Here is a 12,908-nt window from a genome sequence, read left to right on the forward strand (position 1 = left end):
ATTTACATAATAGAAGACAACTTCTTTTGTTCAATAGATCTTAATGCTTTAACTTTTATCGACTGATATATTATACTAATTTTCAAATGTCGATCTAAACAAAATATTTATTCATGTCAATATAGTATTGTCGATATGAAGAAATAAATATGAAGTTATACCGACATAGATATATGAATATTTTCAAGAGAAGTCAGAAAAAGGTGTTTTTGAATTAACTTGGCGGGAGCGGGAATTCTAATTAATCTTCACTTCACTTGGGAAGCATATGTACCATGTATTTGCTATCGTGTACGATTATAGGCTGAAACAGAATTAAAGATATTTGAAAAGTGGAGATGAATAGACATCAAAAGTTAATTTATATGCATTGTCATAGGAAATTATTATACCCATCATTTTGAATAGGGAATCTGATATATTCTATCATGGTTCACTGCTTATATCTCTTGAGTTCAATGGGGATTGTAAATTCCTTATGAAGCGAAAATAGAAAGTACCTAACACTATTATAAAAGTAACACTGTTTATATATGTACTTTGTAAATATTTGATGTTGTTCCAATCTGTGGTATACATAGGATCTGACTCATGAATGCGAACCTCCACAGTCTTGAAACCTCCCACCCACCCCCACTCCCTGCATAAAAATATAATAACACCAGATCTAACTTCTTATTGCTTTAAATAATATAAAATAATTTGTGCTTTCAGCCACTCTGTATAAGCTTAGTCACAAAGTTTAAAGGAGGAAAGTGTAGTGTCAGCCAAAATAAATTGATAACAAGAAAAACACCCCAGGGATTTAATAATCAAACTGCGAGAATTTTCTCAAATTTGAGGACATATCAGTGGATCTCTGCTGTACTCAGTTTTTGAGTTGTTTTTTTTTATAGCTGGATGAGGGGCACAAAGATACTCTTGTCTCCCCCTCTTCAAAAGTGGTGATCGGCGCAATAGCCCACTATAGATTATAACTTTCAATTTGTCTCCATCTCCCTTTTTTTAATATACTTTTTAATTTGATTCAGCCTTTAATCGTACATGCTCACATGATACATACATGTAAGCTTTCACTGAATCCCGAGTGAAGTGAAGGTTCATTGGAATTCCCGCCCCCACCAAAATAATTCAAAAACACTTTATTCTGCCTTCTTTATCGCAAATATTCATAAATTAAAAGTGATATAACTATATCTTCATTTTTTTCATGTCAACAATATTATTTCGATATGATTAAATATCGTGTTTTAATCAATATCAGAAAATCAATATATTATTTCAGTCGATAATCTTAAAGCAATAAAATCTGTTGAACAAAAGAAGTTGCCTTCTATTATGTTAAGAAATCTTTAAAAAATTTAAAATATGTACATAAATTAGGAGGTATAACACTTTATATATTGATAAGTCGATAAAATATAAAACAATATACAAAGTGATAACAAAACAAGTGTAGAGCCATTTACGCTTCCGTAGTAACCTGTTTGTGGCGTGATTGCAATGCTTTGATACATATCTAAACATTTATCGTTAGTAGAATTTGATGAAAAAATGTTTATCATCAAGATTTATCTAAGGGCTACTTAAAAATAAGGATAAACGTTAGAGACAAAAGTGATATTAAACAAAGGCTTGTCTCTATTGGTATATTCTCTATGCACAAAGATTAAATCACTCGCCAAAAACTGCATTAAATACTTGTTTACATTGTGAATTAAACGATTATTTTTTTTACTTCCTAATTTTTTTTTTTAAATTTTTAAACATAAAAAGCAAGCAGAGCAAATCATTTTAGATTTATATAATATTACCGGTAAATATTATTGCGCCGTGTGATTAGGTCACGTATTGACATATGATCTGTGAATTACTTCATTCAGATATTAAGATATTAATTGTTCTCTGCATGTTTATATAATAGAGACATACCACAAATGTATATATTGAACGGTTAAATAGCAATTTTTTCGCAGATTGGGGAATCAAAATCCGGTTTAGATGTGATTATTTTTAATTTTTTTTTTGGATATTCGGGACATAGATAAAAAAATAAAGGTGATGAATCATTTTTTGAACACAAACTTGGTGGAATCCTGCATGATCTTTGTAATTTATTTTTTGGTATAAAGTTTTCAAAACAAGCAGAATATTTTCCTAAGGGTGTTAATATGATTGTTGATCTTACTCAAAAATAAATTTATGAAGGCGATATAAGTATGAAAAATGTGTGATTCAATTTTAAACAGGCACAAAAAAGAATGATCTTACCAAATTTTACTAAATGTCCGAGAAGTAGTACCAAAATGAACAACATAGCTGTTTTTCCCGCTTTAGTCTCACTGCATGTTTGTATTATTTTTTTTAACTGTGCATTTCATACCCATTACTTAAGTGCATGCGTCAACCTGATGCAATAGGATTCATTAAAGTGTAGGAATTTATTTGATGTATATGGAATTAACCACGACATCGATCTAATAAAAATATCAACAAGAAAAATACATTTTTTTTCCCGTTAGAAACAATTCAATCAGTGACTTTCTGCAAAAAAAATTGCGCAACTCATGTATGCCTAAATTCAATGCAACCAAGTTGATCAAAATTTTTTTTTTACATTTACATGCGTGATTGTAACACAAAATTCAAAACATATACTAGGAAACAACTTTTAACGCAGAATTCTTAAAAACGCTGATATTTTTCTATGAAAGAGAGAGAGAGAGAGAGAAAGAGAGAGTTATCACTCCTTTCCTGGTTAGTTGAGCTAAGTTCTAAATAGTTCATTAGAAAATATTTCGCAGATTAATGTAGAATTAGTTATAAGTTGTTAATCATATTTTTCACATCGTAAAACTATACATTTCGGAGATAACTAAAATGTTTTACATTTATTTATTGATTGAAACAATGAAAAAATCCACTTAGACGTAAACTTTTGATAACAACCGCAAATTGTATTAATACATGTACATCACATATATGTATAGTTTATTGATCGACGTCTGAAAAGTTATAATTTGTGCAGATTCTTCGTAGATGCTTGTGTCCAGTTTTTCAAACAAATTTTTCTTTGCTTTGCCTGCACGGCTATGGAACTTCTTTGGCAAACATGAATTTGGATACACTTCGAGAAGATAATTCTTTGAATTAAAATCCAATTTTTCAAGACACACGGCTTTTCAGTGTAAACGCCATGCTTTTTTGTCGATGGCGGGACAGAGAGGAAATTCGAACGATGTTATCTTTATTCTGATTAATGAGGAAGACTCTTGAGCCAATTCTAGTTAATTTGAAGCTATTATAGACTTATCAACTTCCAACACTATACCTGGTTTGCGATATTGACTGAAATTATTACATAATCATATATATTTTCTTCCTTGCAGAAAATTTTCTACTTGCTTCAGGATGCCGATTACAAAAAACCATTATAATACAGTTAAATGAGTTCATAGGTTTAACGTATATACATAAATCAGATTGTACAATATGTGTATAACAGTTTCAATATCATTTGTACATGAAGTAAAGCAGGATCATAGAAAAAATCTTACAAATGATTCATTCTAAGTTCATAAAGCAGACAAAGCACAATAATATAAATTTAGTATTAGTAGTAGTGAGGATAAATTCGTTAATTATATCAATGTCAATTAACTTCTGCTATCAATCTTGTACATTTATGAAAACATTTTCCAAGTTTAGACAGCTCTGTTACATTTTTGTCGACAATTGAACATGTTTAAAGGTACAAGGGTCGTTCATTCGTTGGTAACGTAATTTACTGTTTATCATAATGAATAGATCGTTGTTTCCCTTTTGGCAAGTGTACATGGTGACAAACACGACATTAAATGAGAAGGTGGATTGTGATTTAAAGGAAGAATAAGAATGTATAATGAAATATATGGAGATAAGAACAGTATACGAGCTCAAATGTTAATGCAAGCAATACAAATCAGGAGCAGAGCAATCATATAGACCTTTAAGACATCAGAGGTTGGATCAAGTGCCACGGAAGAGTGATCATTCCCTGCCGATCGGTCGCATCGCCATACACTCCATGTCGTGATTGGGGAAAACGAAAAAAAAATTCGTAGACAGTTCAATGTGTAAATAATGACGTTATAATTTGTTTGAAAAATATCAACCTTGCAGCATTGAAATTAATGATAGGGTATATTTAATGACAAAATATTAGTATCGACCATCAATTTTGCGAAAACGAATTCAAACGAGAATGCCCGATGGGGTATCATTATTTCATCAGTTTGTTAAAGTGTCAATAGCTTGCTCTGTTTGTTTTTGGTAGAGCACGCTCTTGTATATCGAATCAACTGCATGAGGGAAATAAACCTCATACATGTCATGCTTGTGAGGTAATAAGGTATATTCCGGTATACAGTGTGTACAATAAGTGATGGAAGTTGAAAATTGAACAATTTGATCAAAGACATTCAATCTTTGATTTCAGTAAGTAACTAAAGCCATACACCCGTATCTATTATCAACAAGAAAACATTGATGTAACCATCAATTGTCGCCCGGGAAATAAATAAAGTAAACAATGGAAATGAGTTTTGATCATCAAACCGCTTCGATATATGTGAAAAAGGCATGCGTCTAAATGATGGAGACGATAGTAGAGACTATTTTGAATACTTAAAGTTAAAGTCGGATAAAATCGAACAAAAACGATACCTTTTTAAACTTTATCAATTCCTCAAGTATAAATGCTGTCTGCATAAAATATATTGAATGGACACCAGGCACATGCATCACCTTTATTTCAAAATGCATTTCACTTTAAGAATTTAAAATACGAACTTTGTAAAGTACGTTTTTTCTGCGAAAAGTAAAATTCGATGTTCTAAAAAAGGGACCTGTCTTTTTTTTTTTTTAAACGTAAATGATAAGCAACTTTATATATATATTACATTTCAAAAACATATCTATTTTTACAAATTCACTTTATAGAAATAAATATTTCATGTATCTCGTAATTTATAAAGGGAAAGAACATGCTATTTGACAATCTTTTTAATGCTTAGAAAACCTTTAATTCTTAATAACTTCTCCCACCTCAATCCCCATATACCAACACTCAAAGTGAACTTATATGTATAGAGCAGTCCGGTCATCCCGGCTGCAATAAACACGGAGACACTAGCAAAAGCTTACATTAAAGCAATATGAGCTGCATCTTTGAATATTTTATTTTGCTGTTAAAATGTGTCAAAATGATAAAGTATGTTACTGAAACCTTTCTGATCAATAAGACTTAAATAAAGCAGAAGAAAGATTTTTCTACAATCCATGAATATGAAGTTTTAATTCAAAATCATTATTGTATAGGACGACAATAATGTAATTTGAATTAAAACTTATTAATAGCGATTTTTTCGCAGATTGGGGTATCAAAATTCGGTTTAGATGTGATTTTTTTTTTATTTTGATTGGATATTCGGGACATAAATAAAAAATGTAGGCGATGAATCATTTTTTGAATACAAACTTGGTGGAATCCTGCATGATCTTTGTAATTTATTTTTCGGAATAAGGTTTTTGAAACAAGCAGAATATTTTCCTAAGGTTGTTAATATAATTGGTAATCTTACTCAAAATGAAGTTATGAAGGCGATATAGGTATGAAAAATGTGTGATTCAATTTAAACAGGCACAAAAAGAATGATCTTACCAAATTTTATAAAATATCCAAGAAGTAGTACCAAAATGAACAACATTGCTGTTTTTCCGCCTTAGCTTCACTGCATGTTTGTATTATTTGTTTTTCAAACTGTGCATTTTATACCCATTACTTAAATACATGCGTCAACCTGATGCAATAGGATGCATAAAAGTGAAGGAATTTATTTGATGTTTATGGAATTAACCACGATATCGATCTAATAAAAATATCAACAAGAAAAATACATTTTTTCCCCGTTGGAAACAATTCAATCAATGACTTTCCGAATAAAAAAAAAGCAACTCATGTAGGCCTGTATTCAATGTAACCAAGTTGATCATAATTTTTTTTTATATATACATGTGTAATTGTAGCACTCAATGCAAAACATATACTATTAAACAACTTTTAACGCGAATTCTTAAAAACGCTGATATTTTTCTATGAAAGAGAGAGAGAGAGAAAGAGAGAGTTATCTCTCCTTTACCGTTTAGTTGAGCTAAGTTCTAAATAGTTCATTAGAAAATATTTCGCAGATTAATGTAGAATTATATTTAATTAACATAATTTTATTGACAATAGTTATAAGTAGTTAATTATCATATTTTTACAAATCGTAAAACTATACATTTCTTAGATAAACTAAAATGTTTTGATGAAATCCAATTAGACGTAAGCTTTTGATAACAACCGCAAATTGTATATATACATGTACATCACATATATGTATAGTTTAAGGATCGAAAGTTCTGTTAATTTTGAATTCAAAATTTCACAGAACCAACCGCTATAGGGGTAAACAAAGTTTGTTGATGTGAACTAATCTTTTACATGTAAACATAATTAATTTAATATTAATATTGATGTATTAGGTAAGGGGTTATTATCAAAGAAATGTATAATTATGTAAAGCCAAGTTCCCGACTTGATCTTATCTATGATGCTTTGGAGGCTTCAATGGATTCATAAAAAAAGAGAAAAAAAAAGAGGTTAATATCTTAAAAAGATATGAGATGCGTTTTGGAGAAATTAATTTTGCAAATTAAAATATGCTATTATGATAAATCTGTATGTAATTTAAACCGTTATGTTTAATAACATTGATATAAAGAATTATTTTTGTTTTCAGAAGAAAGATTTCTACAAAGGAATGTCTAGTTTTATTTTAAATGAATAAATCAATATTGTACAGGATGACAATAATTTAATTTTGCTTCAACCAAAGCATATAGATAGATCATCTGTCTGAAATATAAAGAATATAGACGTTTATATTTTTTTCTTTCATTTAAATAGTTAATTAGATGCACGATATTGCAAGAAAAATTTCCGATTTCAAACTTGCAGCTCATATTGCTTTAAATATGATCAGCTCTTCAAGACAAGAATGCCCTGAATTATTTCAAATTTATGTGTTTGTGAAACACTGATGCCCCCGTATGGCAGCTTATGGCGATTGTTGAAATTTCTCAAATGCAAGTTAAATTAAATGGCCAAGGTCAAATGATCAAAATTGTTGGTATCCAATGGAAGTTCTTCTCACAAGGAATAAACCTGTGAAATATTAAAGTCCTAGTACTAACCAATAAAAAAAAATAAAATATTGTGTTTATTTCAGCTTTATATACACAAATATCTGCATGCATTTGAAATCTGCTAGTGAATATTGATGAATTGATTAAGTTATAATACTGTTTGGAATATTTGTCACTTTAGCAGTTGTTTAAGAACTTAATAAACCCTTAAAAGATGTACATTATTAAATAAACGTACATGTATTAGAATTCCCTTGAATGTTCCTTCAGATATCATGTACATGTATATAAAAGAAACTGTTTTAACATCACTTTGGAATACCGGTATTTATACCAGGTTAATCTTTTCTCACACATCCTGTCCTACAGTAATGAAAACCTCATTTAACATTTAGTATATAGTCATTTTATAGAGATGTTATTGACATGTTCCGTAGGTACATATATAGATTTAATCCATCAAGTTTGTAAATAGAATTAGAACCTGGCTTTTATAAAATTATAGTTGATCTCATTTGTTCCACATCTATTTACCTGCAACTCTTTTAAATCCCCCTGAGCATGATGCTATACACCCTATAACCTCTCATGGTGTTTCGACGCCACTGGCATTGACCACGTTTCTATTTATTCAACCCCTCTTTTTATATCTTTTATACTTAACTTCTGGACTGAATGTTGCATCGAAATAACGACGAATATCTGAAAAGCCAAACTTTTCAATTTCATTTTAATCACAGTTTTTTTTTTTTAAATACCAAACTTCTCCATAAAGATACGTATTTAAAAATTAACTTTCGCCTCACAATTTGAATTCAAATTTTTCTTAATAGGCTTATGAAGTAATTTTAAAATCAGTGGGTGATTTTATTTCTAGCACTCGGCGAACTCATCATAATCAAAATTCAACAGTATAAAAGCAGCAAAGATCGGCAGATCGATGTAGTTAGACATTAGAAAAAGCAAGATGAAGGGATGGGTGTATATTCTGTTGCTGGGTGTTTCTGTGGTTTCGGCGAGATCCTTTCACTTCAAACTTAGATCTGAGAAGAAATCACAGGTATGTAAACTAAACTCAAAATAAAAAAAGATTCTGTACTGAAACTTGAGACGTTACGAACTCTTTCAAAAGTAGGATTTTCTCAACAAACGAGGTGACAATTAAAAGTACCGGTATATTGATTCTGAACGGTATTTTTTCTCGATTTCTTCCCGGAAATTGGGTCTGTTGCAACCACTATTGAAATAACGACCACTATTGTAATAATTATATCAATAGTGGTTGAGAGTGCATTTCAATGGCAAACATAGTTAGTAACCACTATTGAAATACGACCACTATTGAAATAATTATATCAATAGTGGTTGAGAGTGCATTCCAATAATAAACATAGATAATAACCACTATTGAAATACGACCACTATTGAAATAATTATTTCAATAATTGGTGTGAGTGCATTTCAATAGCAAACATAGATAGTAACCACTATTGAAATACGACTTCTATTGAAATAATTATTTCAATAGTGGGTGTGAGTGCATTTCAATAACAAACATAGATAGTAACCACAATTGAAATACTTCTTTTGAAATAATTATTTCAATAGTGCGTGAGATTCATTTCAATAACAAACATAGGTTGCAACCACTATTGAAATAATGTTCACTTTTGAAATAACGATTTCAATACGGATTAAGTTATTGATTTCAATAGTGCATTGAACAATGAATCCAATATAATTATATTGAAATAATTATTTCAAAAGTTGCGGACGCAGTGAAACTTTTCTTTCAATACTGGTAGTATTTCAATAGTGGTTGAAACCTATGGTTACCATAATGAAATGCACTCTCACCCACTATTAAATAATTATTTCAGTGGTGCTCGTATTTCAATAGTGGTTGAAACTTATGGTTATTATATTGAAATGCACTCTCATCCACTATTGAATAATTATTTCAATAGTGGTCGTATTTCAATAGTGGTTACTAACTATGTTTACATTGAAACCAACCACTATTGATATAATTGTTTCAATAGTGGTCGTATTTCAATAGTGGTTATTAACTATGTTTGTTATTGAAATGCACTCTCATTTACTATTGATATAATTATAATGGTGGTCGTATTTCAATAGTGGTTACTAAGTATGTTTTCTATTGAAATGCACTCTCAACCACTATTGATATAATTATTTCAATAGTGGTCGTTATTTCAATAGTGGTTGCAACATGGGTCTGTGTGCCTGGATGGTGCAGGGGTTGTTTTAAGGAAGTTGGATTTAATTTGCAAGGCATCTCTAAAACTAAAAGATTTTCATCTCTAAAACTGAAAGATTTTCAGATTCTTCATATGCATTATTTGAAGATGAATTGAAAATACTATATGTCATTCTATTATATCATTAATACAATATCCACCTACAAGTTAAATAAATCTGATTTATTGTTCGAATTGCATTGTGTAGATTTAAAATTAATGCAATTTGAATTTGAAATCAATGATATTCTTCAGGAACCAATACAAGAGACACAAGATAGTGTAAAATGTCCCTCAGGAGACAAACCTCCACCAAGACAACAACAACGCCAAAACCAAGAAAAGCCATCACCACCGCCAACAAACTGTCCGCCCCCAGAAAAGTTGAATCCAAGCAAGCCACCACCCCCAGGAAGTCCACCTCCACCAAAGGAAGAACGACAAGATCCTCCACCTCCTAAATGTCCGCCCCCAGAAAAGTTGAATCCAAGCAAGCCACCACCCCAAGGAAGTCCACCTCCACCAAAGGAAGAACGACAAGATCAGCCACCTCCTAAATGTCCGCCCCCAGAAGAGTTGGATCCTAGCAAGCCACCGCCCCCAGGATGTCCACCTCCACCAAAGGAAGAACGACAAGATCAGCCACCTCCTAAATGTCCGCCCCCAGAAGAGTTGGGTCCTGCCAACCCACTGCCACCAGGATGTCCACCTCCACCAAAGGAACAACGACAAGATCAACCACCTCCTAAATGTCCGCCCCCAGAAGAGTTGGGTCGTGGCAACCCACTGCCCCCAGGATGTCCACCTCCACCAAAAAAGGAAGATCGTCAACAAGAAATTAGAGGTTTTTTAAATGCTCTTGAAGATGTTCTTTTGAAAGATTAATTTTTACTGAAATGCCTTATTTATCAATTTTGTAATTATGTTGATCACTTATAATTGTAAGATGTAGATTACATTTAAATAGTTACATGTATATTTTTTTCGATGCTAATAGCTATTTATCACTTTGTCTACAGTAACTATTTTTAGTTCTAGGCCTATATTTTTAATAAAAACTTGCAGACAGTTTGAGTTTCATTTATGTTATATCTGGTGTTCAAGCGATAAAAACAGATCTAGAAAACTGTTTTGTGGATGGAAAACTCCCAAGTTGTTTTTCGCATTGATGTTTTGACAATTCTTCTTTTTAAAGAAAAAAAAATTGGGATATTGAGACGAATATGATAAACCTTCATAAAACCTTTTCCCCAAAAGGTAGCAAAATATGTACACATAAAGTCAAAGTCCAAAAAATATACACATGAAGTCAAAGTCCCCGGAGTATTGAAGTGTACACGGGAAAAAGGTTTTTTGTATGTCAATGTACGATACTAGTATTTCGAAAAAGGACATAATTACGTCTTAATTCAGATTAATACAATTCAGATAAGACATTAATTTTTTAAAAGCTACACAAGGAAAAGTCAACAATTTTTGACTCTTTTAGTGGACTTTCAAATTCATTTGTTACAAGTTATAATGAAAGATGACAGAAGATGGCATATACCAGACTATTTGAAAGTTAAGTTAAATAATGAGTGTCACCATTACTTTTGAGGATGAGGGCTATTCTAAAATATCAAGGGAAAAGGGGTAAAAATAAGACCTGAAGTATATGTGTTGGGAAAAAAGTATAACATCAGTCTATGAAATTCAATGTACAAAAGGAAAATTGGGGTAAGATCACCCTTGAGGTCTAAAAGAAAAATTGAGTGTACAACGGCCAGTACACAAACCTCTGGCAGTTTTACAGAGAGGCTTACTTTTTCAGGCGGCAAACATGTGCAGGAAACGATTTAGAAAAATTAACCATTTGTACGTGCTAAAGGACACAATGGGTTGTTATTCGTGACACAACGGTATATTAAAAGGGGAGGTTTGCTGATGACGCAACTCTGCATATTTATGAAAATAATATAGAGAGCACAAGGGAAAATGGGAAGAATGATGGGTACTAAACAAAGGAAATCGAAATTAAATAACCAAATCTCAGTTTACATGTCTCTGGCAAACACCTCAATAATTTCAGAAAAAACTTGGGGGAAAAGTCTGCAAATCTTTAACATACAAATTATTCGGAAAATCAAGAAATTTCTTCCTTTGAAAACAGGTTGTACATGTAGAATAGGCACCACAAAAGAGAGGAGGATATGTCTTTTTATGCTCCTTCTAAGGCATTATTTGAAAAATTAGAGTGTAACTTTGCATAAATGTATCTTGTTGGGAAGAATTTAGGAAAACGGATATAGCAGCAAAAGAAAGAAAACTTGTTTACCTTTAAATATATGACCTACATGAAAAATATCTTCATCAACAGAACTTGTATCTGATTTATATCTTTTTCAAATGTATATAATTTATGAAGATATTACATTTTTACATTCTTTGACTGCTATTTAACTGCGATTTTTTCGTCATACTGAGGAAGAATAGTGTGAATTGGTATTATACATGTATGTATTTCCTGCATGTGTTCTTGAAAGTGTGTTTAAATCCTAAATCATTAATTATAGGATATGAAAAATGTGAGGTATCAACAGAAGCGTACATTCTTCGATTTACTAAGATTTTTTTCGTCATACGAATTGGTATTATATGTATTTCCTGCATGTTTTCTTGAAAGTGTGTTTAAATCCTAAATCTATAATTCGTTCAATATCCCCTTCCCTTTAAGATACGTGACTTGTTTTATTGTCATTCGAGACAAATAAGATCCTCAAAGAAAATTATATAAATTTTTGGATCTCATTCGAATAAGTTAGGAAAACGAAAGGGGTATAATACTTCAGATCTGTAAAGTGTTTGTTGACAAAGAATTACATAAGCTACATTAAAACTAAAAGCAAACTGGTATCCTAAAGAAAAACATTTTCCCATGTGGTCTAACCATGTATTTTAGGGGCAACATGGTAATAGTTAGAACCGGGGTCCGTAAATCTCCGGAACGCGGCGAGCGATGGATCCCGTTTGAAGTATTTATTTAGAGTTTTTAAAGGATACAAACAATCTGTAAAGGTATGCTAAATAGGCAAATATTAGGATACTTAGTCGACAGATTGCTTGGATTGTTGATCAGCGATTTAAGGTGACTCATGTTGTTCAGATCCGTTGCAGATGGTTTGTACTACATGTATTTAAATGTTTCAAAAAAATTAAAATTTAATGTTCAGTCTATCTCTTACAATATACAGGAAAGGCTTCTAATTGATAACCAATGTCCTGCATTGTGCAAAGGTAAATGCTGATTCTTTGTCCCTTTTTCATCTAAAAGCATAGGAAATTTGAAAATCGAATTTTGAAACATTGTGATATCGATAAAATTCATGAGGTCTATTTAGTATACATTTACAAAATCATAAAAATATTTTTTTTTTTAAT

General features: G+C 31.2%; 1 protein-coding gene across 1 annotated transcript; it reads left to right on the top strand.

Annotated features, from left to right (window-relative positions):
* Positions 1 to 8,194: 8,194 nt before the first annotated feature.
* LOC134282939 (basic proline-rich protein-like) lies at positions 8,195 to 10,373 on the top strand. Its single transcript, XM_062765360.1, has 2 exons — positions 8,195 to 8,287; positions 9,744 to 10,373. The coding sequence occupies exons 1-2, from the start codon at positions 8,195 to 8,197 to the stop codon at positions 10,371 to 10,373; spliced, it is 723 nt and encodes a 240-aa protein (XP_062621344.1).
* Positions 10,374 to 12,908: the final 2,535 nt, after the last annotated feature.

The sequence above is a fragment of the Saccostrea cucullata genome, unplaced genomic scaffold, assembly GCF_032062105.1.
Source record: "Saccostrea cucullata isolate Sc308-1 unplaced genomic scaffold, CSIRO_AGI_Scuc_v1 ctg1123, whole genome shotgun sequence".
Lineage (NCBI taxonomy): Eukaryota > Metazoa > Mollusca > Bivalvia > Ostreida > Ostreidae > Saccostrea > Saccostrea cuccullata.